Here is a 27,706-nt window from a genome sequence, read left to right as displayed (position 1 = left end):
CACACACACACACACACACACACACACACACACACACACACACACAAACACACACTTGGCTTGTGGAAGTGACGCATTGGCCAGGCTTCCACTCTCACCCCAAAATAAACACATGCCTCAGTGTCTCTGTCTGTGTGTGTGTGTGAGTGTGTGTGTGTGTGTGTGTGTGTGTGTGTGTGTGTGTGTGTGTGTGTGTGTGTGTGTTGCGTGTGTGTATGCCGCACTTGTATGCATGTTATGTGCCTGTCTGCGATCGTAGCATAGCAACATGTGTTCAGATATTGCCTGGCTGTTCCCTCGTGTGTCTGGTTTCCTGCTCTACTGCTCCTGGGGTGTTGACACACAACCACCACCATCAGTACCAGCCAATCACGGACCGGCATGCAACCTCCTCAATACCAACCTCTGCCAATCAAAGCCAAACATTTACTAATGGCAGCTGTCAATACCAGTCCATCTCCTAGGAATCACTCCCCTGTGAACACCCACCTTAACGCAGCAACCTCCACCCTCCCATCCCTTATGACTTCCATCGTCAGTGCAATGGAAGGGTTAACCTGTATAAACTTCAAGGTGGAACACAATGTCATGTGCCCTATAATTGCAGAGATTGATGCTTTGAAAACACAGTGATTTTCCTAAATGAGCACAAACCCCAAACAATGCTGCCTCATTATCCAAAATACCGTTGGATATCTATGATTTCGCAGGGAACAGTTACACAGAGCAGTTGGTTTCATCATGTCCATCCAGTGCTTGTGCAACGTTCAGGTTATGCTACACATTGGGCATTGTAGGCCTACTTATGATCGGTGCCGCCTCCATTTAGCTTAGAGAGCTTGAAACCTGCGGCATATGCTCCAGCTCCAAGGCAATCTCGAAATTACATCCGATTGATCTGGTGGATTAGCGTGCAAAACAGGCGTTTCGTGGCTAGTGTCAATTCACTGTCCGCAAAAGAAGGCATGAAATAACTGCCACAAGACGACACTAGGTTGCAGACATCATACAGCTGTTCCGCAGAGAACGTCACAAGGACGAAAGATATATGGCTTTGATATGTTTCAAAGGACACATTGAAGGAGGGTCTCTCTATCCGTAGCCTACGTGTTATAATACATGGGTTATTATACACACACCGGCAGCACACGTTTTGTAACTAACAAAGCAGGCTGTTTTAACACCGCTATAACATCACAGCGTATGGTCGTTAAATATTGTTCACAATGTACTGAGGTGGTTAGGCGGAACAATATCTATGTGTAATACTGCAAGCACGTTGGGTGCCAGATGGAGAGAAACAACTGCAGGTTCGACGTGCCGTGGGCCCTCTAGGCACAGAGGAATTAATTCAAGAACAGATAGATCTGGTGTCGTATCGCTGTTAATCCCCTTCCACCCCTTCCTTGCCATGCTACCCGCACAGCGGCCGTTGCGTGATGCCCAAATACACAACCATCACAGTGCTGGCAAGCTCACAGAAATAGCGCCAGAACAGAGAATAGACTAACGATAAACGACGCACACGGCACTTACCCATAGCTCGGTACCCCAGCTCATGGTTCCAGAACGGACTCCTCGTGATAATCCACGATTCAGACAGAGTTTCCTAACCGGTAGCTAAACCACGGCAGCGGGAAATCTCTCTCTTCCCCCCGAGTGTCTCCGTGCGGTATGCGAGTGGGTGTGTATCTCTTAAACAAGCTGGTGTGCGTTTCCCCCTGCTGTGTTTTTCTGTCTCTCTCTTCCTCCTGTACGTAGGCTAGTTATGACCGTACGAGAGTGCAACGACTTCACTAGCTCATTGTATCTTCCGTAAAGTGGCCAGAAGTCGCGGCTCTGCCTTTACAAAGACACACACGAAAACGAATAGAGAGAGGTACTGGACTCCCAGACACACACAGGACGCTGCAGGGTGCACGGTTATTTCGCTCGCGCAGACGCGCACCCGTTCTCCGCCGAATGACAGCTGCACAGGCGGGAGCGAGCACACCATGGTACGAAGGAGGGAGGGACGGAGAGGGAGGGTGATAGGGAGTCCGAGAGATAGTATTGATTTTAATGAAATCATGGTATTGATTGAAATCAAGTGGCAGCTGTGTTTTGCATTGAGTGGTCCTCATCTCACATGTGTGCTGTCCACTTGCAGTGTGCTATCTAGTCTGCACATTTTGAACCTGCACACCCACACACACCCACACACACACACACACACACACACACACACACACACACACACACACACACACACACACACACTCACATCTTTATCACGATACAGGGCAGCAAACTCAAAAATAATTTGGGGTGTGTAGCCCAAGGTGTATGTAAATGACCTGTTGCCGCCACAATTTCACACAAATAAATACTTCCATCTAGTGGGGAAAACAAATATTACATTCCTTTCTAAAAGAAAGAAGAGTGTATTACAGGCTATTCCACCAAAACTAGGCTTTTCCCTTTCCACACAAGTTACAAATGTTACCAACAAACAGCAGGTTAAGGATCAAAAGCTAGTATAATCAGGCTATGGCACGACTGAAGGCAGACTAATCAGTGTTAACTCCTCTGGACCACTGTTGGCCCACTAGGGGAAGAGCTGGCAGTCCGCCTGCCTTCAGGGGGTCTACTGATGAGTTACACAAACGACCCACAGTTTTGCAAATTGCCTGAAAAATAATTTCTTTATTCATTTATACTTTTCCGTTCATTTTCACCAACCCTTGACATTTTTACAGATGTTACCAGTGCGTAACATAAGTCTTTTTTTTTTTTACCTTTTCACCTTGTTTTCATCAAGTCATTTTTCACCATGAGAGCCTTCTAGGGCCATGTACTTCTTCTGTTTCGCAGCTGACTTTTTAAATAGACTATGCCAAGGTTATTAATTCCACGAATTGGTAATATTTTATGTTGTTTTGTTAATAGCCATGCCCAGTTAAACTAAAGATAATGGTGGTCTGTGAGCAGACCATAAGTGGCACCGCTTCAGTGGGGGGCCAACCAAATCAACCAGTGCAATATGTGCTTGGTCTCTGGGTGTCAATTGTGACTCCAAAATGGCCCACCCCCACCCGCTGGACCAGCTGGCAGACGCTGGAGCGTAGTCGCTGAGACACCAGGCCGGGCAGATCGTTGTAATGGCCCTCTGCGAGGAGCAATGAAGGAGGCTGTCTTGGCTGGTGAGACAGGTTCACTGGGAATAGAAGGCCTTGGTCTTGGGGTCGGGTCCTGAGACGGCCACCCACAGAGGTCGCTGACCCGCCCCCATCCAAGCCTGGACCCGAGAGGGGGCAGTGCCTTGGCTTTGGTCTTTTCCGGGCTGCTGTGGGTTGATGGCTTCCCATCCTCTGTTGACGAGGGCTGCTGGCGCTGATACCTGGGGACTGCCGTTGCTTCTGAGCGTGGGGGCATCATATCTGCCTCCACCACTGGGGGCACTGTGGTTCGGTCCTCAACGCACTGACAAACGGCTGTCGGAACAGAGCGTCTCCGTTAGTGTGGAAGGGGCCAGCCCAGTGACACAGTAGTTCCTCTCTGGTTAGCTGAGGGCGCAGTTGTAGGCGACAACCTGCTCACCGGGTCAACACTGCACTGAGACCCCTATTGCTGGAGTGTCCAGGATGCATGGTTGCAGGGGATCCGGATAGGCCAGCATGGGAGCCAGTGAGTGGAGATACTTTGCCCTTCTGGGTCAGTCGGTGCAGCGGGTTGGCAATGGTGGCGAAGTATTTGATGAACTGATGTTAGTAGGAATCCAAGCCTAGGAAGCTCTTCAGCTCTCCAATGTTGCCGGATATGGGCCAGTGTCCTTCCGCCGCCACCTTTGCTGAGTCAGTGGACCCCCCTGCTGCGCCGACAACATGGCCCAGGTAACAACATGTGACCCTTCTTTGGGTGCAGGCGCAGACCAGCTCAGCTCAGGTGGGCCAGGGTGCCCTCGAAGTCTGCAGTGTGGGTTAGGAGGTCAAGTAGACCCCGCAGCAACTCCAGGTAATGGCAGCCAGGACCATCTACATAAGGTGGTCTAAGATGAGGCCCAAGGGCTACTGGAGGGTGCAATGACTCACGCCTCCATCATCTCTCTGACCTTCTGTTCTGCTGCAGCCCCATTTGGCTAAGTACAGACAACGGGGTCAGAGGCAAACGGGATGTTTCAGGTAAATGTGCATGTAGCCCTCATCCCTGGCCACGAAGCTGATAGCAAACTGCTTCAGTAACTCCTGCAACCAATGTCTCTGGTCCGCCTCAAGGCCTTCACAATTCCTCTGGTACAGGTCGGCTACCCATAGTCTTTAATTCTACAGCATGCCAGATGTTTTGCTACCTCAACATGCTACTAAGGCACTTAGATGGTTAGCTGTCCTAAGCAACAAATGACATTTATATATGATATGATATTTGTTCACGTTACATTCCACCCTCTGTTTTCAGAAATTAAATTTCAGTTTGACCATCAAAATGTAATACAATTCAGCTTAATTGGTTGAGCATTACAATTATTTAAGAATGAGATTAGAATGAATGTACTTAGATTTTATTGTTTTTGTTGCGTGTGGTTCGACTATGCAACTGTGATTAATCAGTATTCATTTCACCTTGAAATATACTCAGTTGAGCAGTTTTTTGCATCCCATAAAATAGTAAAATTAAGGTGTACACTTAAATTGAACTGAATCTTTAACGGATATTCTATTCAAGTCTGGTAAAGCGGAACCAATGTTCTGTAGGCCGGAACTGTTTATTCATATGAGTTGTTTCCTTTCGGCAATTCCCAGCGTTACGCGTAACAAAACATCAGCGTGGTGGCAGTGGCATGGCTTGACTAGTGGAACTGAGTTCAAATTAAAACAACGGTGTAAATGATTATATAGCTCCTTCAAAGTATTTTACTTTTCACAACAAGCTCAGAGAGTATATCTTTCTTTTTTACAATTGTAAGAGGCGTTGGTTTTTGCGGACATGTGATGTTTAGCTGGCGAGGTATCGCTAGCTATCCTCGCTAACTTTGTAAGTTAGTTATTGGGGTTCTTACTACGCGTAACAGCATCGTTAGCGTTTGTCAAGTTGCATAATGTATTACATTGTATGAAATTGTTATTGCTTTATTGGTAGTTGGAGGCTCACATATCAAGTCAAATAGGATTTTTTATTTTAGCTCTCTGGATTGACAGCGGACCAGCTAAGTACGCTTCTAAACCTTATTAAGGTTGACGTTACAATATCAAGCATGTCTCAAGTCATACCTAAAAAGTCTGAGTCGGCAGTCAAGTCGGCGCCATCTCAACCAGCTGGTAAGAAGAAAACAAGCAAAGAAAAAAGAAAGAAGTTCATGAAAGCCCAGAAGAAAAAAAATGAGGGGAAAGAGAAGATGATGAAGTGGGGTCCCCCTAAAGACGTACAACAGTTCTCCTCCAACTGGAAAAATCTGATTGAGGTGATTGGAAATTAACTAACCGTAACATCATGTGAAATTTCAGTTTATTATACCTTGACATCACCCTGTTTAGTTTACAGTTTTAGGACGAGAAAGATGAGTGGGAAATGTGGGGGGATACAAGCAATGGTCTTCACTGCACGCACTACATTCTGAAAAGTCTATATAATTGAATCCAGTTTTGGAATCACATAACATTCATTTTATGGCTACTTGGATATTGGAGATATCTGCTATGTGACTAAAACCTCTTCCCCATGTGATTGTAGATAATGAAGTCCAACCCTGAAGTTAAACCGAAGCAGACAGCACCGCAGAAGTCAAACTCATGGGTCAAAAAAGAGAACTTTAAGAACAGGGTCACAAAAGCCATTCCAAAGCCAGGGCCGAACCCTGATTCCAAGACCCCACAAAACCCTGGTCAAACGGATGCCCTCATAAATGGGAAGGATGAAGGACCTTCAAATACAGAACACAAAGCCACAAAAAGGAAAGTGAATGGCGACCTCCCTGAGAGCAGCAGACAAATGACTAAAAAGAAGAAGGTTGAAGAGCCTGCTGAGAAGAAACCTACTGAGTAAGTACACACACACACACACACACTGTATACACACACTGAAAAGCTAACCATACTGCTACATGCAAATCTGAATATCCCTCATGCGTGTGCCGTAAGTAGACTTGGAAGAACTGCTGTGGGAACCTTTTGGATCCAACTTACTCTCCTGATGTTTGGTTGAATTCAGTGCCGACCTCTGGTTTGACGACGTGGACCCTGATGACATTGAGACTGCAGTGGGGCAGGAGGCAGCCGACATTGTTAGGAAGAGGAAGGGCATCAGGAGCACGGACGCACAGAGCACAGAGAGCGCACTGGTGAAGGAACACTGCTTTGAAGGGTGAGTGAGATCTGATGTCTGATATTACAGGCCCAAGAGTATATAATTCATGCACATACACACACACACACTCAGCGACTAACACACTTATAGAACCTATTTCCTGTGTACAGCAAGAAATCCTACGTGTATCTGTAGTTTTGTTGTTGTGGGGAAGAGTTTTGGCACAGGTGTTGGTTGCAGTCCACATCTTCACTCTTGACTTCCTGGAAAGATGAGTGAAATGAACATGTAAGCTAGGGGACACGGTGAGCGATCTGAATCTCCTGCAGAGTTGACCCCTAGCGTCAGTAATACAATCCAGGTCGTTCCTGTTGATCAGCTGAGTCATGCAGATTGGATCCTGGCATTAAACACTCTCTGCGGGCAGAGAGATTCTCATTGTAAGAGTGTCTATGGAGTTCAGAATAGACAAAAGGACTTGACGTGCAGTGCTGCTGTAGTTCATTGAGCACAAATCATTATCCTACTATATTAATTAGCCTTTGTTGTTATTTATTTTGGGTTTTGGGTTAATTTAATGTAAGCAATTTTTGAAAGGATTAAAAATTGCGTTCAGTTGCTGTGGCAGTTTCTGAACAGAGCTGGAAGCCCTATCTTGGCACTGTTAGGGAATGCTGTCTTGTGATAACACTGTGCACACCTTTGCGGGGAAAATACATTTTTGGCCAGTCCATGTTGTCTGCCTGATAACCCCCATTATTGCAACCCTCTTAAGTGTATAAGACACTTGTGTATGGGACACTTGGTTATGCGACTCCTAACTCTGCAGCTTCTCATAGCCAAAGTGTTTATCTGTAATTCAGGTCCCAAATTTCACTGATGCACTTGAATTAAAAAGGCATTTACTCATCAAGATAGAAATACACTGGGCTGGCTCAGGCTGTGACGGTCAAGCATTAGACAACAAGGCTTCTCAAATCCAAATGCTTGGGGTGGCTGGTCTATGATTGGGGGCTTAGCAGACACCTAACTTCTCCCTCTCCTTTTATGTTCTTCCCATGACCCTTAGACTGACTAAAGCCGTCGCCATGGACTGTGAAATGGTGGGGGTGGGCACCGACGGCGAGGAGAGCATCCTGGCGCGCTGCTCCCTCGTCAACCACTTTGGCAAGTGCATCTACGACAAGTTTGTGCGTCCCACCGAGAAGGTGACCGACTACAGGACCCAATTCAGCGGCATCCGTCCAGAGGACATCAGGGATGGTCAGTGCAGGAATGCAGAACATGATTAGCTCCTTGCTTTCATTGTCTCTCTAAATTTGTCTCTCTAAATTTGTACCTGTCCTATCTTCCTGTGTGCTTTATGGTTGTCCACATCTGTGTGATCATATTAGTTGCAGTTTTCCTTTCCCCTTTCTGACCTTCGAGGGTAGATGTTGATTAGGTGTACTGATGAGTTTTATATGTTATGTGAATTGAGCTCTTACTGTTGTTTATATTGTTGTTTGTATTGCTTCAGCGGAGGATTTCAAAAAGGTCCAGAAAGAGGTGGCTGAGATCATAGAGGGACGAGTGCTGGTGGGACATGCCATACACAACGACATGAGGGTATGATAATCAAAATGGCCGAAATCCTTTTCCAGAAATAAGCATTGTACTTGCGTAAGGTGAATCCATCAGCAGTGATGACTGCGTGAGTAATGAGTTTAACGAGTTTATCGTTTTTTTTTAGGTTCTGCTACTAGATCACCCCAAGAAGAAGATCCGTGACACTCAGAAATACAAACCATTCAGGAGGCTCGTCAGGGTGAGGATCAAAGCTATATTTCTCAAATATATTTTAATGTTGCTAGATTCTCTGGCCATGTGCACATACACACTTTCTTTTTTACACACACATACACACAAACTGCTTGAATGACTACATGTTTCTTTTATTTGTGATGCTGATATACCTTTTGAACTCTCATGTATCTCCCCGCCTCCTCCAGAGTGGCCGCCCATCCCTAAAGGTCCTGTCGCGCGAGATCCTCAATGTCAAAGTGCAGCAGGGGGAGCACTCATCTGTAAGGACCCCCACCCCAGCCCATGGCAGCATTCTGCCCACACAATAAATAAATAAATAACTACACACACACACACACACACACCTAACTAATTTACTCATTGATGGTGTAGCTCTAGATGTTTGTCTTAAAAGCATCCTCAGAGCCACCGAGAAGGTTGACTGTCTAATAAAAGGCGTTGTGTAGTCAAAATTATAATTAGTAGTACTTGTATGTACATCTTGTTGATTAGCGTTTTACTACAAGTTCTGCTGTCTTATTTTAAACTTTGAGCAGAGTATCATCACAGACATTTTTAAAATATTTCTGACGTATAAAAGATATGACATGGTCATGGTGTTTGGAAAGGATTAAGGAAAACATTTTAGTGCATCTGCACAGCAAAACCTCATCTTGTAATTGATGTTTGTGTGTGTTTCTCTCTCTCTCACAGGTCCAAGATGCCCAGGCCACTATGCGTCTCTACACCATGGTGAAAAAGGACTGGGAGAAGGCTATCAAAGAGGGCAAGCTCCATGGCATTTCAGCAAGGATCCAAGAACCCCGCAAGCCCAGAGCCCCAAAGATGAAGAAGACCTCGGTCCAGGCCAACACTGTAATCGCCCTTTAGCCAGTGTGTGAATGACAGTGATGAGCAAGAGGAACCATACGGGGGCTCCTTGGACGTGCTGGTGGCTTCCCCATGCGGATGCCCCATGTGGAACCCTATAGCTCTCTCTATGAGTTGGGCTTTACTGAAAGAGGAATTGGGGAAGACTGGGTCAAAGGAGAGGGCACAGGGGTCGACCTGTTGTCCTTGGTGCGGTCAACATTAAGTATTTTACAATAATGTTTAGTTTATTAAAAGAAAATGTGTTTGTCAACTTGTTGGTCGGACCTCTCACACTGATTCTACAGTTCTACACGGTTCTGTTCAGGGAAGAATCAGTGTCTTTAAAGTTGCATCATGAATTAAAGAGGATCCACAGAAATGACCTAGATGTGTATGTTTCTGCTGTGATTGAAAAGATGAGAATTTTAAAGATTGTGCAAAAGAGAGAATGAATATTTAGGGCGCATGGAGCAGTTTCGTAATAACCATAGACATCTGTTCTCAAACTCAAGTGTCCCCGCATATCAGTTACCTGTGGTGTTTGTGTAGAGTAGTATACCAGAGAATGAAGTCACAGAATATGTCTTAAAAAGGCAGGATGATTTTTATTGAATTTTTTCCATTATTCAGGGGAAACAAAGACAAACAAGAGTGAGCTGGTCTTTACAACCGATCATTTCACGTCAAATGAGGAAAACCAAACACAAAACCACTCCATTTCTGAGTTAACAGCGACGCCGACACCTACAAGCGCATGCGCGCACACACACACACACACACACATACACGCCTTGCAGCAAACTTTGAGGTGGTGGAGAGTAGAGTTCCAGCTGGTTGAGGATAGCCTGGAGAGTGTGTCAATCAAGTCTCAGAAGCTGAAACATTTTAGACCTTTCTTCACTTTTCACTTGCCTTGTCTGACTCAAAATACTCGTTAAGCTTCTGCTCCAATCTTACTTCTACCTCACAACTGAAAACCTAGAGGAACAATAGTACAATAACCTACTAGTAATTGTTATTGGTATGTTTTCAGTTTCTCACAACCACAAATGACTAAGTTCAGGAGTAACTGTACGCTACTTAGCAACTGCCATTTTCGTTTCCTATGTATCAAGCTAGACATGAAAAAGCTGTAAAAGTATGAGCATTCTTAACTTCAGTGTTAGTTTTACCCTCCAACTTTACCATTGGTGCTATGATGAATACCAAAATATGCCTGTCTGTCTGTAGTGACTAGTTATTTCCACGGGCACAGTAGTGGACACCTAGGGGCCTTGATCGTCATTTGTTCCAACCATTTCCCTGAAGACCCCTGGTCCACCACAGACATCCCAATGTGGGCCTTGTCATATGGCTGGCTACTGATCATCTAAGACTTCATACACAAAGCTGGTATAGACTGCCTTTTCATAACTGTTTGGTGATACATATCCATTTTTTTTAGTTTATACTGATGGTTTAAACTCGCTGTACTGCCTCTGTAGCTAGGCTTACAGGATATATTTGACAGTTGCTGGTTGGGGTTTATTCTTTCAAATGGTTATGTACAAGATGACACATATACTCCTAATTAAATGGATACTCCAAAGACAACATTAGATCAGAAACGATATCCTATTCTTCTTTCCCAGTAAAGATTTGTGTGATTCAGGAAATGGTGTTAGTTTTATAGAACCGATTTTTCATGACTGGTGTTAAGTCAAGTTCAAGACTAAACCTTAATAGACCATTTAACCAGTCTAGGTGACAACAAAGTTCAATTTAGCCCTGTGTATCTGTCCATTACATTCACAGTATGATTTGGTAGACTTGGTCACACATGCGACAAGGCAAATTTTGGGATAAACACTCCTTAACATGACTCCTTAACATCATTTCCTCTCAGAAAGCCTTCGCAGAGGTATGTATCCGAGAAGAAAAAACCTAAAAGGTTGTAACAGACCTCAAAAGGTAAAGCCTTTGCCGGAGTGTTTTGGGTGTGTAAAAACAAACCAATGGTCTACTCTAAATAGGAGGCAGGATGTCGAACAGTAAATGCAGAAACCCTGTTCTGTGTGTGTGTGTGTACTACTTAGCACTCTTGAGGTGAGTGGTTCCTGACAGCTGAATGCCTCAGCACTGCTGGTATCTACGGTGCTGGTTTTGTGAGAGTAGGGGAAGAAGCGAGTGAAAACTGGCAAAGGAAGAAAATATCCGTTTTCCATGTTCCCTCACATTAACCCACTGTGCTAATTTAAAGCATTGCATGCAAGACGACTGGCTTGTATTTTCCACAAATAAACAAGAACATGAAGTGCCTCAGGTTCACATGAGTGATCATGAGATTAAGTAATCCCTTGCTACTCCACTGTCTCACACAATTCATTTACGTAAAAGCCCTTGCTGCAAATGAGGACCTCTGCTTCTACAGAAGGAAGGCTGTATGGGTAATATCTCCCTCTTTTTTCACACAAAAGTCGCACACAAACGCACAAAATCCCTGAAAGAGGTGTGAGAACTGCAAAAAGCCTCAAGGTCATTTTTTCCACCTGTCAAGCTACAAGCTACATCCATGTAACAGACACACAAAACATTCCGGTTCACAGATTCATGGAGTTTCACAGAATCCATGGAATTCTTAAAGCAAAGTCAGCAGGATCGGACAGTGGGAGTCTTATCCAGGCGTTACCCCTCTTTCCCTCTGTATCATTTTGGTTACCATTACCGTTGACCTTCGATGATGCCACCTTATTTAAGTTGCAACACCGTACAGAGGGAAGCGCAACATCAAGGACAACTTCCTTAATACAGACAGTGAGAGAAAAAGGCCTTTAAGGGCAATAGAACACAGCTTACATTCCACCTCTATTCTCTCTATGACATCATGTCTCTCAGGTCCTCCCACGGTTGCTGCAGCAACTTGCTCAGACATACGCCATGGCCTTCCACTGACTATCACAGGACTGTGCTTGCCATGCCTCTTATTCAAAACACATTTTTAGATGGTTAAATATCGACAAAATATTCAACAGAGCGAGAGATAAACAGAGTAACAATATAAAGCTCCTGCCATCTTTGGGTGTGCGGAATAGAGAATTCTGGGAGAACAGAAAAGCTCCCGATGGCCAAAGTTCCCAATACCTGCAGTGGCTGAGCTTGTTGCCGTGGATACAAAAGAACGCATCCGGACCTAGCGAGGCTGATCGGCTGTAAAAGTAAATGAGAGCCCTGATTAACTACATATTTGGGAGCACTGATTCAACCTAAAGGTGCAGTCCTTGATGATATCACATACATCTTTCCCTTTTGTCCCCTTTGAAGCAATGTTGGAGCACAAGCAGCACCCCTTGTTGATCAGATGAAACAGTGTGTGGCCCTGTCCAAGCCACTATAAAGCACTTTGGTCAGCATGAGCTGTTTTTAAATGTGCTATATAAATAAATATGACTTGACTTGACTTTGTTTGTTTGTCATTCATAGAGCTAGGACAGTACACAAACACGGCTCTTCTGCGTTCACACACTGGACGGAAAGCTAGCGTAATGTGGGGTGTAATGGGTCATGATTACAAATCAAGGACTGCACCTTAATTTCATTACTGATCATTGATTGCTAGGTCTCTACAAGGATCTAATGTCTAATTTGGGTAAGGGCTGATCTAGCAGGGGATGGCTGAGGTTAGGAAAGAGAGTTTTGCAATTCCACACACTTTGCGAAACAAACGAATGAAAGAAACTAAATAAGCATCCTACATCAAACACACTGACCAACCATAGAGGCCAGACACACTTTAAGGATCATAACATAAAATGAAACATTTTTTAAAATAAGATAAACTTAATTCCACTTTAGAAAATAAAAACCAAAGAATATGGTCACAGTTCTAAGACTCTATAGCTACGAACATCAACACAAATCAACCCCTTGCCCAGACTCCAGGGCAAGACAACAAAGGTGCAGCAGTCAATAAATACATCCAGTAACACAAAAGAGAAGGAGAGGAGAGGAGAGGAGAGGAGAGGGGAAAGGCAGGGCGAGACAAGTGGGAAGGGACGGAGGGAGCCATGATGATGGGTCAGGAGGCTGAGAGGTGTTCACTGTGCCCCTTCCTCGACCACCCCCGCCTGTTTCTCCTCATCCTGCTTCTCGTGCTGAAGACGAGCATAGTTCACCATATCCCCCCTGAGACAGAGAGCGGAGCGGGGAGGAGAGAGAGAGAGAGAGAGAGAGAGCAGAGGAGAGAGAGTGAGAGAGAGACAGTAAGACAATTATTACGTAAGAATAATCAGCATACTTGATGGAGATCATTTCTAAACACTGTTAATGACTTGAGAATATAATAATCAAGTGCCTTGTATTATTAATGACCTTATATGAATTATGTACATATGTAAGCAGAAACATGGCTTTTCTGCGTTTCTGCGTGTGTGTAACTTGGATTATTAGGTGCCACTTAGTTTGCATATGTACAAGAGCATGTATAGACCAGAGGTGATAAGAAGGGAACTGTGCTTCTTCCGACCTTGTACAAGACAGGGAGCCTCGGACGTGAGATCCACCACGTGGTTATCCCTGCTGAACGCTACATTTCTGTCTATATGAACCTTGTGCGATGTGTTTAATATTGCTTCACTTTCAGCCTTGTGCTGGGAGTGAGCCCAATTGCAATTGTTGTTGTTGTTTGTCAAATAAATATACTTATATGCAGCTCCGGAGTCCTGAGGTAACTAGGGTGAATTTTCACCCGTCATATCTGGGGGTCGTGACCGGGATTCCACCAACCTCATTGACTCTCCACGCTGGGCTAATCATCAGGACCTCTACTGTACGGAGGAGTATGAGACTCCGTTTTTCTAAAGACCTCCAACTTAATTTGGAAGGAGGCCAGGGCCTGCCAGCGAGGAGAGCCGAGAGTGAAGGAATTTAATTGAACTATAGGGGGTGGACTCCGAGCTGTTTGTGAGTATATTGTTTGTGTGTTGTGCGTGCACTCTAATAGTTTTTCTTGGGGTTGAAACTTAACTTTATGCTTAACCAAAGCATTTTATTAATTTTATCTGGCACTATTTATTTCTCTGTAACTTGCACTACTTTTACTATTTCTCTGTAAACTGTTTTACGGTACCATGGCACTGTCGGAAACCATATTGTGGCTTCAATACATGTCATGACATGTTATTCTCACAGATATGTCCCTAACACATTTTCTAGTCCCCTGGACGCAGTCCCTTTCCTTAGGCCTGTAAAGGAGAGCTAGTGTCCCTCCTGAAGCTACGCGATCGGTGAAAAAGGACAAGAAGGCCTCTGAAGGAAGGGTATAGAAGGAAGGGTGGCCTCTGGCCGCGGAAACATAGCTAGGGAAAATATTTAACAGGGTAAGGTGTAATCTATGAAGCAGCACTATGGTTCCGAAGGGTTTATTACTTTTATTCCTTGTATCATGATTTAAGTAATCCAACAAGCCTATCAGAACATCAGGTCCCGACACGATGTTGACCATTGTTTTACTCCATGTATTGCTCTTGCTGCTTGCTTTTATTGATTTTATGTAAAGCACTTTATATTTTATGAGAAAGATGTGTAATCATTCATTATTGTTAAATCCAAACTATTAAAAGCAAATTGGGAATCCAAGAGTGAAATTAGTGATATTAAGCATGCATGTTGTTATCACTGTTTGAAATTATGTATGAATGAACCTACACTGCCTCAGCATTCAAACCATTTGCTGAAACAGACAAAGAGATTGAATATACATTTGCAGAACACATGTCAAAAATGTGAATTAGAAAAATGCTTTCAGAATGCTCTGCTTCACAGGAACTTGTGAGGCTGAAACCAAGGTTGGGCCAGGAGATTGGGTCCTAATCAACAGCCTCAAAAGAAAACACTGCCACTCGCCCAAGTGGGACAGATCACACAAAGTGCTACTGTCAACATCTACCACAGTCAAAATAGCGGATAGTGCCACCTGGATACATCCAACACATTGTAAACGAGTGAGCCTTCCTTAGAAAGAGACAGAGGTTAGGAGCTGTCTTCCTCTACAGTTTTCCAAGGCCGGCCTACTGTGACAGAAGTCCAGCAACAAAGTGGATTCTTTGCCTTAGGCAATTTTTCGTCTCAACCACCACGTGGTTATCCCTGCTGAACGCTAAACTTCTGTCTATATAAACCTTGTGCAATGTGTTAAATATTGCTTCACTTTCAGCCTTGTGCTGGGAGGGGAGCCCGATTGCAATTGTTGTTGTTGTTTGTCTAATAAATATACTTATATGCATTTCCGGAGTCCTGAGGTAACTGGGGTGAATTTTCACCTATCAATACTCTATTGATAACTATGCAGAGACAAAAACAGAAAGAGAGAGAGAAACAGAGATCTACACTTACTTCTTGCCAAGTGATGCAAGGCCATAGAGGACCCCTGTGGCAAAGGCGATGGCATTGCCAAACACAGTGGTAAAGGAGATCTTCAGGAACACAGGGAATATGGCCATCCTGAGAACACAACCACACATTGTAGCTCACATCAAGACTGGTTCAGACATCCTGCCTGAGGCTGAGATCAGATGGAGCATGGTTATGGTGTAGTGGACATTTACATTTAGTCATTTAGCAGACGCCTTTGTCCAAAGCGACGTACAAGGGAGACAACAGTCAAGCTACGAGCGATAGAATCTGGTGTAACAATAAGTACTACTTTACATAAGAAATATATTTTTTTTTTAATGGGAATAGGGGAAGTTAGTGTGCAGCTCACCCGCAGTAGAAGAGTGCTTTCTGCCAGGGCTTGAGTTTATCGGCACGTGACGCCACGGCATTGGCAAACTCTATGAACTGACAGCAGAACGGCACCTCACACAGGAACAGCACACACGCATTCAACCTGTAACGCACAGCAGGTAGAGAAAGAGTGTGACGCAACATAAATACGTGCCCAACCAACATGCTGGTTCATGCACAGACACAGGGGACAGTCAAGCACGCAATCCAAACAGCACACACAAACTTATGCAACTTCCGAGTCTTCAGAGTCACTAACAAACACACACATACATACACACATGAGTACACACGTGTACACGCAAGCAAACACACACACACACACACACACACACACAACCAATCTGTAAACACAAGAGAAAAAAAACACTCAGACAAGAGTGCCTCTACTTACACCATCCAGACCCCAGCTGCAATGTTAAGAGGATTCACCGTCACACAGTTCCACACACCTGCAATTGCACAGGCTGAGGAGAGACAATATCACAGTAAACATACAAGCATTTGGAAGCAAATTACTGCAAAAGTACCAAGCATACTACGTACAGTAGATACAAAGTAATATAGTGCATGGGCACATAAGCACATACATTCTACCTGCACTGCAAATTAAATTAAGTTTCTAAGAAACAAACTGCAACAGGCAAGCTTACACATGCATTTGCAAGACTTGACAAGATTTCTTCCCGTGAACACTAAGATAAGCTGCAACATTGTTGTTTTTTGGCAATATGACCTGATCTTGGATCAGATATTCAGAGCCCGTTAACACTTGACATATTTGACATCTGTGGCCAGGAGAAGGAAAACTAATTCGGAATTGCACACACGCCTCAGCACACATACACACACCCATGTAAAACACACAAACGCATTTTCTCTGCAGAGCATTTCGTGCTTTGAGTAAGTACAACAGTGTATGCAAAACTAAACGCTGTGAACAAGTACAGGTGTCATACACACATGCTGCAGCGGCTCAGCAGTATTACAGTCTGTCCTTAAGCCTGCATGTCCAGCTCTGAAGCTCCTGAATAATACACAACGTATTGAGTATGCAAAGACTGCTGACACACACACACACACACACACACACACACACACACACACACACACACACTCTCTTCCAGTAACATCAGTGGCAATGTGTGTATGTGTGTGTGTATGGGGTGGGGCATAATGACTGTAGGGGAAAAAGAAGGAATGGAGAGACAGAGGGTACACTTCACTGTGTTTGTGTGTGGGAGCAGCACAATAGAGGCATGTGAGTTTATGGCTCTATGGTCCTTCTATGCCCCTGGCAGTGGTAAACGCATTCATTAGAAACAGTGACTGGAGAGGGTGCAGAGCATTGCGGAGAGAGGCAGGGAGGGGGGGGGAGAGAGAGAGAGAGAGAGAGAGAGAGAGAGAGAGAGAGAGAGAGAGAGGGAGAGAGAGAGAGAGAAAAAAGAGAAGAGCGTATTGAAATAAAGACTCACTGTTTGCTCACTGACTGACTGATCCATTCGGTCACCAACTCCCTTAACTTAACATGTATATGTCACTCATGACTACCAGGGCTCCAGACCATCTTTTCTACTGGTAGCCCTGGTGCTACCAACATTCTCAGTTGGTCGGTAAAAGCTAAATGTATTGTTTCACGTGTTTCATCATGAGTGCATGTGTAGGTACTGAAGCTCATGATGAAAGTGCAGGCTAGGAGAGGCCAACTAAGCCAGTGACGAAGAAGAACAAAAAGTACAGTAGCGTGCAGGGGTGCATTTGCATTACAGGTATTTCAGGTAGTTGTTGGGCGTCAAGTGTAATTCTATGTGTAACGATCGGATTAAAGTAACACTCTGTAACAATTTGACACTTTTTGAGGTATGGTTTTATAGGCAACTAGGTTTGATGCCATCCTCAATTTAATTATTATAGCATATGGTCATGTGAAGGACAGATGAACGCCTGTGTCTTTCCCACTAGCCATCCAGGATATGCCCTTTCTAGTTCTGTATATCGGGCTGGAATACCCTGCAAAAATGGAAGAAAAGCTTTCACAGCATGACATTGCCAGCTGTACTGCCCAAAGTCACCAGTTAGTGTGTTGGCAAGCTTCTATCAGTGTCAACTGGGCTGTTGGTGATGTTTGCAAGGTTTTTGGCTTTTAGGTAGTTGGCTTACTAGTTTTGGAACAGAACTCCTTATTGCTGCTTTAAGAGTGTATCTGTGTTCCCACTGTATGTAAAGGCCAGCATGTATCTTCTGATTAAGGGTCTCTGTGTTATATGTGATGCCTCGTGTAGTTTCCTCATACATTAGCATCTTAGTCCACACTTCCCCTGTACACTGTGCCTGTGTATGAGACCTAACTTGCACCAATGCAACCACAAGAAAATGTGGACTGTGGACTACACACAACTCTCCCCAACACTGAATATATACTTGTATCAGAACACCAGCGCAGTATTAATTATCTGTCAACCCAGGTCCGCTATCTTGGAGTGGTCAGCATGCATCCAGAGAGTTGACCACAAGTACATAGTGTTTGTTTGATAATCTATTCTCTGTCACACTACAGGCAAAAACACATAACTGTGGGCCTTATCAAAACCACACATCCACAGGAAGGTGAAAAAAGTTAAGGGTGAGGGATCAAATGGACTACTGAAAAGGTGCAATGGGCCAGTGGTACGGTTCTGGCTGTGATGTGATTCTGACATGAACAGGTTATGCCAGCTCAGTGCGCCTGTTAACTGATTTAAATCTACTTATTTCTTGTGAACCTATGAGGAACCTATTCCAGGACTAAGACTTTCAACAACACACCAACTGGAACTGTTCGAAGCATATCCATACACATTTCACTTTATTGGATTTTATCCGCGGCCAGCTATGCTGCTCAGTATAAATGACATATTAAAGAGATGGTCCAGATAAAATGTCAGGATTCTTATTTATTACATTATTATTATATTCTTATTTCCATCATCAATGGCATCAATACAGCCACATGATGGCAGAGGCATTAAAAACCAGTTATGGCGACATGTGATAAACACAACCGTGTGTAAATGTTCATCAGTCAATAACAGTGCGGTCAGCATGAAAGCTGTAGGCTCCGCTCCAAACAATGAGTCTGTTATGATGACTGTGCAGTTATGATTAATGTATGGTCACACAAAGGCGTTGCAAAGGGGCTCCATCTGTCCAAGATCTCTTGACAGCAGTCCACCTTAGTCTGACAAGTGTCACTGTAAACTGACAGTGCGTTATATGCTAACAGCTGTGAAAATACATTGTATCACATACTGTTTTAGATTCGCGTATACCTGAACTTAAGCAATGGACACACAAAGCTATACAGCAAGCAGTCAATAGTGCTTTTGTCACAATACTTACATATTCCTCCTAGGACTCCGGCAATTTTGCAGAGCCATCTGTACCACCATGACATGCCGTCATCGTCAGTGACGGTTTTGGTTGGAGCGGCGGGTTCTTCGGGGTTCATTTCGTTCCTTTGAATAATTTATACTCGAGCCGTCTCGCTTAACTTACAGCTTGCTTAGTACGAGCACCACAATAGACACCGCTTTATGATGAGATGTGGCATATGTCGCTTGATATACTTGTAAAAGACCGACTACGACTAAATAACAAACGCTTTTCCTTTGTCTTACCGCACCAAACAAGTCACATTTATTCACGTTCACTTAACAATACCATTCAAGCACCTGTCCCCCTAGCTAGCCAAGTAGCAATTCCAAAGACAGATAGGAACCAAGAAAGAGCGAAAAAATACAAGAGTAGGTGAGTAGTTAGCCATATGTAATGACAGACATGGCTAGGATTTCAATGCAATTTCACACATTGTCAATTTTACAGTCTGTTAGTTAACATTAAGTTAGAAGTTACGTATAGATTTGATCTGATGTCTTTATCTAGCAAGCTAGCTAAATAATAGGTAGCCAACGATGATGATCAACGACTATTAAGGTTAGCTAACCTTATCTTAGATCTTGGTTTGTGTTATGCTGTCAGAGCAAGTCCAATAAGTTAAGCTTTCGCCTTCCCTGCGCGCTGTAAAACATTAAAAATCTGCAACAAACTCTAGCTCACAAAACCGTCCGTCGTAGAAGAGGTGGCATTACAATGGGCACTGTGTTGGCGTGTCCAAAATCCCTTATTTACGCCAGTGTGTGTGCACTGGAGGTTCCCAGGGCTTGTCCGCGTTGTTTTCGGGGTGGAGTTAAGACAAAAACGTCATTGTGGACTGGCGTCGTCGTTGATCATCATTAGTTTTTAAGAAATGTTTTTTTTGTTTTTTTTTCACCATTGATTATGGGTATTGTGGCTGATGTAGTGGAATCAACAAATGGAAATTACACTTCTGGTCAAAAATGTTTACTTAGGAAGCTGCTGATGGTCACAAAGCCACAACAATAGATGGCGCACTTACACCTACTTCGTGACGTGAAATCTGTTTAGTAGAAGAAGAACTGCTTTGAGAGTCGAGTCGACTCAGTGCATGTTGTTCACAGACAGCCATATTAGAGTGAGCTAGTGACTGTTAATGCTAATTATGCCGAAGTAGGCCTTAGAATATGTTTAGAAACTGAAACCACCGAATTGGCTTTCTCAAGACGATGTCACAGATCAGTAATAGTGTCTGTTTTCCGCAGAATGCGGAGAGTGATATTGAAAGTGATGTTACTTGTAACCAAGACTCGGCAACTGTATTAGAGGCCGAGACAGTAATAAACACTCACAACATTAGTTCGCAGGTTGAAGGTGAGTTCATCCAAAGTTAAGACTTTAACGTTACTCCAACTACTGACAAACGGTACTTTCGATATGAGCAAGGACAACGCTTTCCGATATAAATATCCTCTGCGATGTTCGATATGGATGGTAACTAATGGTTTTCCCAAACCTGCTAGGCTGTTAGCTAATTTTGGCTAATCTCCTTAGCTAGCTAGCTGACAGCCTAGTGAAAATCACTATCCATATTGAACACCCGTTGGATACGATAGTGTCAGTAACTGCGTTTTAGAATGATACCTTATGGTATTATCCTTGGAAAAAAGTACAAAATCGGTAGATTTATTCTCTGCGATGAGTGAGTAGTGCAGCTCGAATACCAGCTAACGTTACATGGCTAGCTAGCTAATAGAGAAGCCCGTACTGCAATGCAGCAGAGCCTGTTCAAAAGTCGTGAGGGGGCCCCAGAAATTCACTCTGAAGATTACTTTCGAAAGCAAGAATATGTTGGTGAAATTGGAAGGTCCACAACCTCTTAAATTAAAAAATGTACCACTGCATAAAATCAGGGAACCGTGCCCCTTCAGCAATAATTTAATTACACGTTATAACTTGTACATAATTACCGACCATTCTTGCATAAGAACGTGTAAATTCATGTTGCAACCTCACAGAGTATAGTCCTATAAATGTGCTAAAGCATAGGCCTAATTAGTAAATAAGGAGTGCATCCAGTAAGCAGGCAGTGTCTAAATCTCTGAGGACTCTACATCCTGAGTATTTGCTGCTTACTACCTAATGTAGTTAATGTTGGAAGTATGCTGTGCTAAGGGGATATTGGACATATATGCCACTCAGTGAACTACGACTTAAGATGCTCTTTTCAATGAAAAAAAAAAACTTGGATAGAGATTACCGAGAGACAGAAAGAACGACAGGTAGCTCCACCTCTGTAGATAGTAGGATGGGTTTTTCCATTTTCGTTTTATAAGCGTTTCAATCCCACTTTTGGTGAGTATCCAGTTTTAAAGTGTGTGCAATTTAAATTAGTGCTAGAGCACTTGCCACACATGCGGCCAGGTGGGGACAGACCAGTGTGGCAGCAAATTAACATGATCTGTAGACATGATAACAGAAAAGTTAAGACAGGTTAGACCATGGGTCTCAAACTCAAATGACCCTGGGGTAGATGAATGTCCAGTCTGGTCATTTGGGGGGCCAGATTTTTACGGTAAACGTTGGGGTGGCCCTTTGAAATGAATGGAACTTTTCTATTTATTTTTTTTAATCACTGGAACTTGTACTGGGTAGAGCACACAACATGTTGGTTTCACTTCCTGGTACAGGCTTTTGAACAACCATTGCAAATTTCCCCCAATATTTTGAATCTCACAAAAAAAATGACTGGCAATTATAAATTGATCATGAAAAAAACTAAAATGAATGCTACCCAGGTTTATATGTGTACTAATTTATTCGGATTAATAATTAAGCGCTTAGACTAATTTGTTTGTTACAAGTTATATGATTTTTTTTTTCTCCATAAAAGTAGTATACTTCATGATGACTGTTTAAATGTCTCTTGTAGGGTCACTGGTTCTCAATTCAATAGTGTTGAACATAATTAAACCGCTATTAAAGTATTAGTTAGGCGTACTTATATTCAAGACAATGGCAGTAAAGACTTTTAAATACAGGTAATATCATTTATTTAGCTCATATTAATACTTTAGTTATGCCTTGTGACAGTTGTGTAGGTGTGAAGTTAATGTTTTACCTTTCCAGTTGCCTGATGTCTGGCTGTCATATTAAAAAGTGCTGTGTAATTACTCACCTGTTATGATATTGGATACAGAGCTGCCCCTTAACAATGTGATTCAAACACAACATTTGTTTCTTCTCATATGTGATACGGGGCTAAGCTGACATACGCTTCTCTGTGTGTATAGTTACAGTTAGCCATTATACTATTAGAATGTTTATTTTTCTCTAATTCAGATTCTGTAGTTACCAATGAAACCGCAAGTCTAGATGACAAGGTTGAGATTTCATATTACATGGCAGGCTTAAAAGGTAGACATGGAACCTTGAGCTACAATGTTACACCTTGGAGCAAAACAGGTCTGAGGAGCCTGATGAGAAATTGGTGTATATTTAAATAAAAAAATTAAACTAAGTCAAAGAGTTGAATCTAGGACATTGTTTACTTGCAGTTGTCTCTATTATCATGTCAGATGTACTTTGAATCAAACATTACATTGTATAATTATGGCACTCAATGTAATATTTTTTTCCTTGTACTCTGAAGCATTTTTGCTATAGTGCTTAAGGAATTCAGTTTCTCATGTGGTTAGATGAAGACATGACAGGCCAGTATCATTTGTCATGTATCAAGATATTTTCTAACTGCCATGTTATAGCAAACGTATTTGAGCATATTACCTTGAGCAATTGGCAAAACATCTTCGACTGTGTTGTTATCAAAATGTCACTACGCTACGCAATCTCTGTCTGTTGCCCTTTCCTGAGCCAAACAGACCACTTCCTGAGCCTCACCGGTGACTGTACTGTCAATCAAGCGTGACTGATCTAATCAGGGCGTGTTGCCATCTTTGTCACCATCTCGCGCTGAAAGTCTTGAAAGGATATTGAGGCCAAAACAATCCCATATCCACTAGTGTAGCTTTGCCAAGAAATGGCAGGAAATGTCATCATGTAGACCCCGATATTACAGTGACCTCACAGAGAGCTTTGTTCAGCTTTTAAAAAAAAAAGTAAAATGGGTTTGGCCTGTTGAAATAAAATACTTCTTAACCTAATTATTTTGGCAAAGGTGTAACAACAGAGACAGTTGAGTTCGATAGTGCAGAAATTGAAGGATATATTTGATTATATTTGGTCTGTTAATTAAACTGTATTGTTGTGTGGGTGGTCTGTGTGTGTGTGTGTGTGTGTGTGTGTGTGTGTGTGTGTGTGGGTGGTCTGTGTGTGTGTTTGGGTGCAGGCTCTGATGCCTTGAAGGACCTTCTGACCGATGACTATTGCCACATATGTGAGGCTGTGCTGCTGTTCGAGTCCCAGAGGAGCTCCCATTACGAGGTGTGTGTGTGTGTGTGTGTGTGTGTGTGTGTGCGTGTGTGCATGATGCACAGTGTGTATCTCTGTGTTATTGTGTGCTTCTGTGTTAAAGATGTTTGTATGAGTGTGTGAAGATTTATGATTCATATGTGTGTGTGTGTGTGTTGAGTGAGTGAGTGAGTGAGTGAGTGAGTGAGTGAGTGTGTGTGTGTGTGTGTGTGTGTGTGTGTGTGTGTGTGTGTGTGTGTGTGTGTGTGTGTGTGTGTGAGAGAGAGAGAGAGAGAGTGTCTGTGTGAGAGAGAGATTCAGTGCATATGGGAGTGCTTTTTCTCCCTGCTGCCAGACTGGTGACGTATTACTGTTGTTAGCCTCTATTGATGTCCCATAATGTGCTGTGTGTTATTATCTACAGGGAAAGAAGCATGCACAGAAAGTCCGTCTGTACCTCCAGTCCAGGAAAGCTCAGAACCCTGACAAAGAAACAACAACCCTGCAGGTAATACCAACTTATGTGCTTGAGTCTGAATAAAGGATGTCTATGTGTGCGTGTGGGGTGTATGTTTGTGTGTATTTCTGGACACCTGTGCATTGCTGATATGTGTGTGTGTGTGTGTGTGTGTGTGTGTGTGTGTCTGTGTGTGTGTGTCTGTGTGTGTGTGTCTGTGTCTGTGTGTTTGTGTGTGTGTCTGTGTGACATAGGCTGGAGCCTCCATGGATAAGCAGAAGTTCTGTGAGCTGTGCAACATGGTGTTCAGCTCAGGAGTGGTGGCCAGGTCTCACTATGAGGGGAAGATCCATACCAAAAACCTGCGTAGATTCCGACCTCTCGATACAAGGCAGAAGGGTATGACTTGACTTATTACATTCATTGCATTTACATAAACACATACAGGTGAGATGTATAGTATATGCCCTCCTAATATTACATACGGATGAGCTTTATACCAGAAACAGATACCACATACTGCTAATCGTACTCCATCATAAGAGCACCTTCATTCAATCCAATTAAATCCAATAACCATACCTTCCGCCTTCCTCAGGAGACATGGCTCAGCCTTCCCCTCCCCAAGTCCCAGACAAGCCAGAGTTGGAAGAGGATGACATGGCCACGTCAGGGTCAAAGGTCGGCAGCCCCACCGCCGCCACACAGGAGGTGGATTTGAGCGACCCCAATAAGCATTGCCGGCTGTGCGCGGCCACCTTCAACAACCCCCAGATGGCGCAGCAGCACTACAGCGGCCGCAAGCACCAGCGCAACCAGAGCCGCCAGCATTTGCTGCAGCAGCTGGGCGAGGACGGAGAGACAGGTGCCCACCAGTCGCCATGCGGCGATCTCACAGTCAATGACATCACAAAGCTGCGAGCGAGCCCCAGTATTCAGTGTAGCGTTTATTCTCCATCACTGGGTCGAAACATTCATTGTTGAGTTCGCAAAATTGATATTAATGTCAAAGATCTTGAAAAACTTAAAGTTAAAGAATTTCAGATATAGAATACATTTCTTCCTAAAAAAAATGAAACATGGGTCGTAGGTGTGCCTTTGTGTGGATAGTTTGTATTTTTCTCCATCCCTCTCTCACTAACTTTTTCTCTCTCTCTCTTAACAGCAAGCTCTCTGATATGTCCGATATGCAGCGTAACCCTGAGCTCAGTGGAGATGTACCAGGCCCACATGCAGGGCAACAAGCACCAGCTCAAGTAAGACGCTTGACATTTACACAGCATTCTGCACAAAAGTGTTTTCTTCTGTAGCGTCTGTTAACGAGTGTGTTTTTTTTGTGGGCAGAGAGAAGAAGGTATCGGACCTGTGCAAGTCTCAGAAGAAGATGTACGACTCCTACCAGGACGAGCTGTCCGACTACATCGCCGTCCAGAAGGCCCGAGGCCTGCAGCCCAAAGAGAGAGAGCAGGAAGAGAAGAAAGACACGGAGAAGACTCCTCTTTCTCCTCCTCCTCCTCTCCGTCTTCCTCCCCCTCCTCCTCCTCCTCTTGTTCCTCCTTCTCTCTTTGCTATTCGTTTTTCCTCACCCCCTCGACGGTTGGCCCAGCCTCCTTTCCAGTCGCCGGGTAGTCGTTTTGCGGCGTGGGACAGGGGCACGGGTAGGGGTAGGGGCGGGGACAGGGGCGGAGGCGGGGACAGGGGCAGAGGCGGGGACAGGGGTAGGGGCGGGGACAGGGGTAGGGGCGGGGACAGGGGCAGAGGAGGGGACAGGGGCAGGGGGGGCCCACCGGCTGCATTCTGGGAGCCGAGCTACAACCAGCCCCGCCCAAACTCCATGCCTTTGACCCGCCCTCAAGGTCCTGTTGGCCGGCGACCAGCAAGAAGGAGGAGTCCTGATTGGTCGAGCTCCTCCTCTTCCTGGTCAGACTCATCTGAGAGTGGAAGTAGTAGCAGTAGTAGCAGTAGCAGCGGTAGCAGCAGCAGTAGCGGCGACTCCAGAGAGAGAAGGAGACAAAGACACCGAAGACAATACAAGGAAAGAGACAGGAGAGACAGGGAGAAACACAGTCGGAGGAGAGAGAGAAAGGAGGGAGAGGGGGAGAAAGAGGTAGAGCAGGAGAGGAGGGGAGAAAAAAGGAAGAAGGAGAGAGAGAGACGGCATAGGAAGGAGGGGCCCGGCGAGGTGAGGGAGGACAGGAAACGAAGGAAGGAGAGGCCGAGGAAGAGACCTCACGAAGAAGAGGTGGATGAGGAAGGAGCAAAAAGGAGAAGGGAAGAAAAGGAAGGACTGCTGATGGGAGAGGGAGAGAACATGGGTGGTGATGTGAGCGGAAAACCGGAGGAAGAGGGAGAGGATAAAGCAAACGGTCAAGGCGGGGGCGCGCCACTAGAGGGCGTCTTGGAAGAGAGGGCAGAAAGGAAAGACAAGCACAAACACAGACACAAGAAAGAGAAGAAGAAGAAAGAACGCACTGAGGAGGTGGACACCAGAACGGAGGAAGAGAAGCTGTGGGATGAGGTCTTCTGAAAGGTCAGGGGTCACTGCTAGTGTCCAGAAGGTGACGGAGGACAGGTGTGTAGAGCAGCAACAGAAGGTTGAAGTGTCTGTCCCGAAATCACTAGACAAGCATCCTGCCCACCTACACACTTGCTAACTTGCTATCTTTCTGTATTGTATAAACAGTACCCAATAGATGGTTCAGCACGAATGTCAATCAGATTACTTTGAGAAGGATGGATGGCGGAGAGGTGGATGAATAGACACTTGTTTATTAATTTGCAGTATGCCTTATAACCCGAGGCTCATTTCATTGTCTTAAAATGTTAATTTATTGTCTTTGTCCTCAAAAGAAGCTGTTTAGTTTAGCCCTGCTGGAATGTTGGCTGTTGGCTGTTCTGATCATTGCAAAATCATCCTGAATTTTCTGTGACCCGAGATTGTAATCATGTTTACATTCTTGTTGCTTAAGACTAATATGCGTACCAGAATCTAGTCTAGCCTTCACACACAAATGGAGGGAATGTTCCCACAGCCAGAAACACTTCACTCAGAGGACCCTGGTTTTGTCTTCACAACTGCGGTGTAGTACCCAGCTCTACCCCCAGGATGTGCTGATGAGCTGCTTATATATTTTGTCAGCAGGCCAGCTCAGTTTCAGTTCACCTATTCCGGGAAATACACTAAAGCTCCATCAGGGCACCTTGACAGAGAATGATCTTTGTAATGAACTGAATCGCATTTGATTCCCCATTTCTCACATGCAAATGACTCCTGGAAATGATTCAACTCGTATGTGAATGCAGTATTTTTTGGATTTCTACAGCAGACAGAAGACAGTCCAGTCATCATAATACGCTGATCATCTGCTGATCAGTGACATATGTAAATTAATAAAGCGGTTATGCTTATTGTTGGAGTTTCTGTGCGTGTATGGCTGTGTTTGTGTTTGCTCCTGCATGCAGATGTTCTGACAGGTGCAGAGCTCAGTTTAAATGAGGACACTCTGTTGCCATGTCAACCACATTGCATAAAGAAAGTCAGTGTTAGTTGTTAACACCACACGTGCGCACACACACCCATACCACTCATCCATGTCTCGTATATCCCTCTATTTTGTCCGATCCAGAAGTCTTGTAGTTCAGTGTGCTTGGACAAAAACAAGCATATTTCTCTTTTGGAAAAAAGTGTTTCCACAGCGTTGATCTCAGCAGTTGAAGCCTACATGTTCCATGTTACTGTGGGCCTAT

At 44.1% G+C, this 27,706-nt stretch overlaps 4 protein-coding genes across 10 annotated transcripts in view; 2 read left to right on the top strand and 2 right to left on the bottom strand.

The window, feature by feature from the left end:
- Positions 1-1,920, bottom strand: part of fnbp1b (formin binding protein 1b) — a 78,559-nt gene extending 76,639 nt beyond the window's left edge. For all 6 annotated transcript variants that reach the window (XM_080847397.1, XM_080847400.1, XM_080847398.1 and 3 more), the window contains exon 1: positions 1,537-1,920. In XM_080847397.1, the coding sequence (XP_080703523.1) occupies positions 1,537-1,560 (24 nt within the window). In that variant the 5' untranslated portion in view covers positions 1,561-1,920. The remainder of the gene's footprint in view (positions 1-1,536) is intronic.
- A 2,887-nt stretch (positions 1,921-4,807) lies between these two features.
- Positions 4,808-9,252, top strand: rexo4 (REX4 homolog, 3'-5' exonuclease). Of its 2 annotated transcripts, XM_080847952.1 has the most exons (9): positions 4,808-5,010; positions 5,175-5,437; positions 5,707-6,014; positions 6,184-6,336; positions 7,349-7,542; positions 7,799-7,887; positions 8,012-8,086; positions 8,271-8,345; positions 8,779-9,252. In XM_080847952.1, the coding sequence occupies exons 2-9, from the start codon at positions 5,231-5,233 to the stop codon at positions 8,953-8,955; spliced, it is 1,278 nt and encodes a 425-aa protein (XP_080704078.1). In that variant the 5' UTR covers positions 4,808-5,010; positions 5,175-5,230; the 3' UTR covers positions 8,956-9,252. The 2 variants fall into 2 exon arrangements, with proteins under 2 accessions (XP_080704078.1, XP_080704077.1); XM_080847951.1 differs by having other exon boundaries at positions 4,808-5,437.
- Positions 9,253-9,535: 283 nt separating this feature from the next.
- cacfd1 (calcium channel flower domain containing 1) lies at positions 9,536-19,871 on the bottom strand. The gene is made up of 5 exons (XM_080848160.1): positions 19,078-19,871; positions 16,094-16,166; positions 15,677-15,802; positions 15,307-15,414; positions 9,536-13,098 (listed from the first exon to the last, which is right to left on the bottom strand). Exons 1-5 carry the CDS (start codon positions 19,184-19,186, stop codon positions 13,011-13,013), a joined length of 504 nt encoding a protein of 167 aa, XP_080704286.1. The 5' UTR covers positions 19,187-19,871; the 3' UTR covers positions 9,536-13,010.
- Positions 19,872-20,256: 385 nt separating this feature from the next.
- Positions 20,257-27,295, top strand: zmat1 (zinc finger matrin-type 1). The gene is made up of 7 exons (XM_080847533.1): positions 20,257-20,466; positions 23,441-23,535; positions 23,927-24,010; positions 24,214-24,358; positions 24,558-24,824; positions 25,125-25,215; positions 25,304-27,295. Exons 1-7 carry the CDS (start codon positions 20,322-20,324, stop codon positions 26,484-26,486), a joined length of 2,010 nt encoding a protein of 669 aa, XP_080703659.1. The 5' UTR covers positions 20,257-20,321; the 3' UTR covers positions 26,487-27,295.
- The last annotated feature ends 411 nt before the right edge of the window (positions 27,296-27,706 follow it).

This window comes from Sprattus sprattus (genome assembly GCF_963457725.1).
Source record: "Sprattus sprattus genome assembly, chromosome: 11".
NCBI lineage: Eukaryota > Metazoa > Chordata > Actinopteri > Clupeiformes > Clupeidae > Sprattus > Sprattus sprattus.
This window is presented reverse-complemented; position numbering and strand designations above follow the sequence as displayed.

Excerpts from the sequence above, each read along its gene's own strand:
- rexo4 (XM_080847952.1), top strand. The coding sequence starts at position 5,231 with ATGTCTCAAGTCATACCTAAAAAGTCTGAGTCGGCAGTCAAGTCGGCG. Across the intron at positions 6,337-7,348 it reads AAGGAACACTGCTTTGAAGG|ACTGACTAAAGCCGTCGCCA; the intron begins GTGAGTGAGATC and ends CATGACCCTTAG. Across the intron at positions 8,346-8,778 it reads AGCAGGGGGAGCACTCATCT|GTCCAAGATGCCCAGGCCAC; the intron begins GTAAGGACCCCC and ends TCTCTCTCACAG.
- cacfd1 (XM_080848160.1), bottom strand. The coding sequence starts at position 19,186 with ATGAACCCCGAAGAACCCGCCGCTCCAACCAAAACCGTCACTGACGAT. Across the intron at positions 15,803-16,093 it reads GCAGCTGGGGTCTGGATGGT|GTTGAATGCGTGTGTGCTGT; the intron begins GTAAGTAGAGGC and ends TGTGCGTTACAG. Across the intron at positions 15,415-15,676 it reads AAAGCACTCTTCTACTGCGG|GATGGCCATATTCCCTGTGT; the intron begins GTGAGCTGCACA and ends TTGTGTTCTCAG.
- zmat1 (XM_080847533.1), top strand. The coding sequence starts at position 20,322 with ATGTCACAGATCAGTAATAGTGTCTGTTTTCCGCAGAATGCGGAGAGT. Across the intron at positions 23,536-23,926 it reads AGAGGAGCTCCCATTACGAG|GGAAAGAAGCATGCACAGAA; the intron begins GTGTGTGTGTGT and ends TATTATCTACAG. Across the intron at positions 24,359-24,557 it reads TCTCGATACAAGGCAGAAGG|GAGACATGGCTCAGCCTTCC; the intron begins GTATGACTTGAC and ends CGCCTTCCTCAG.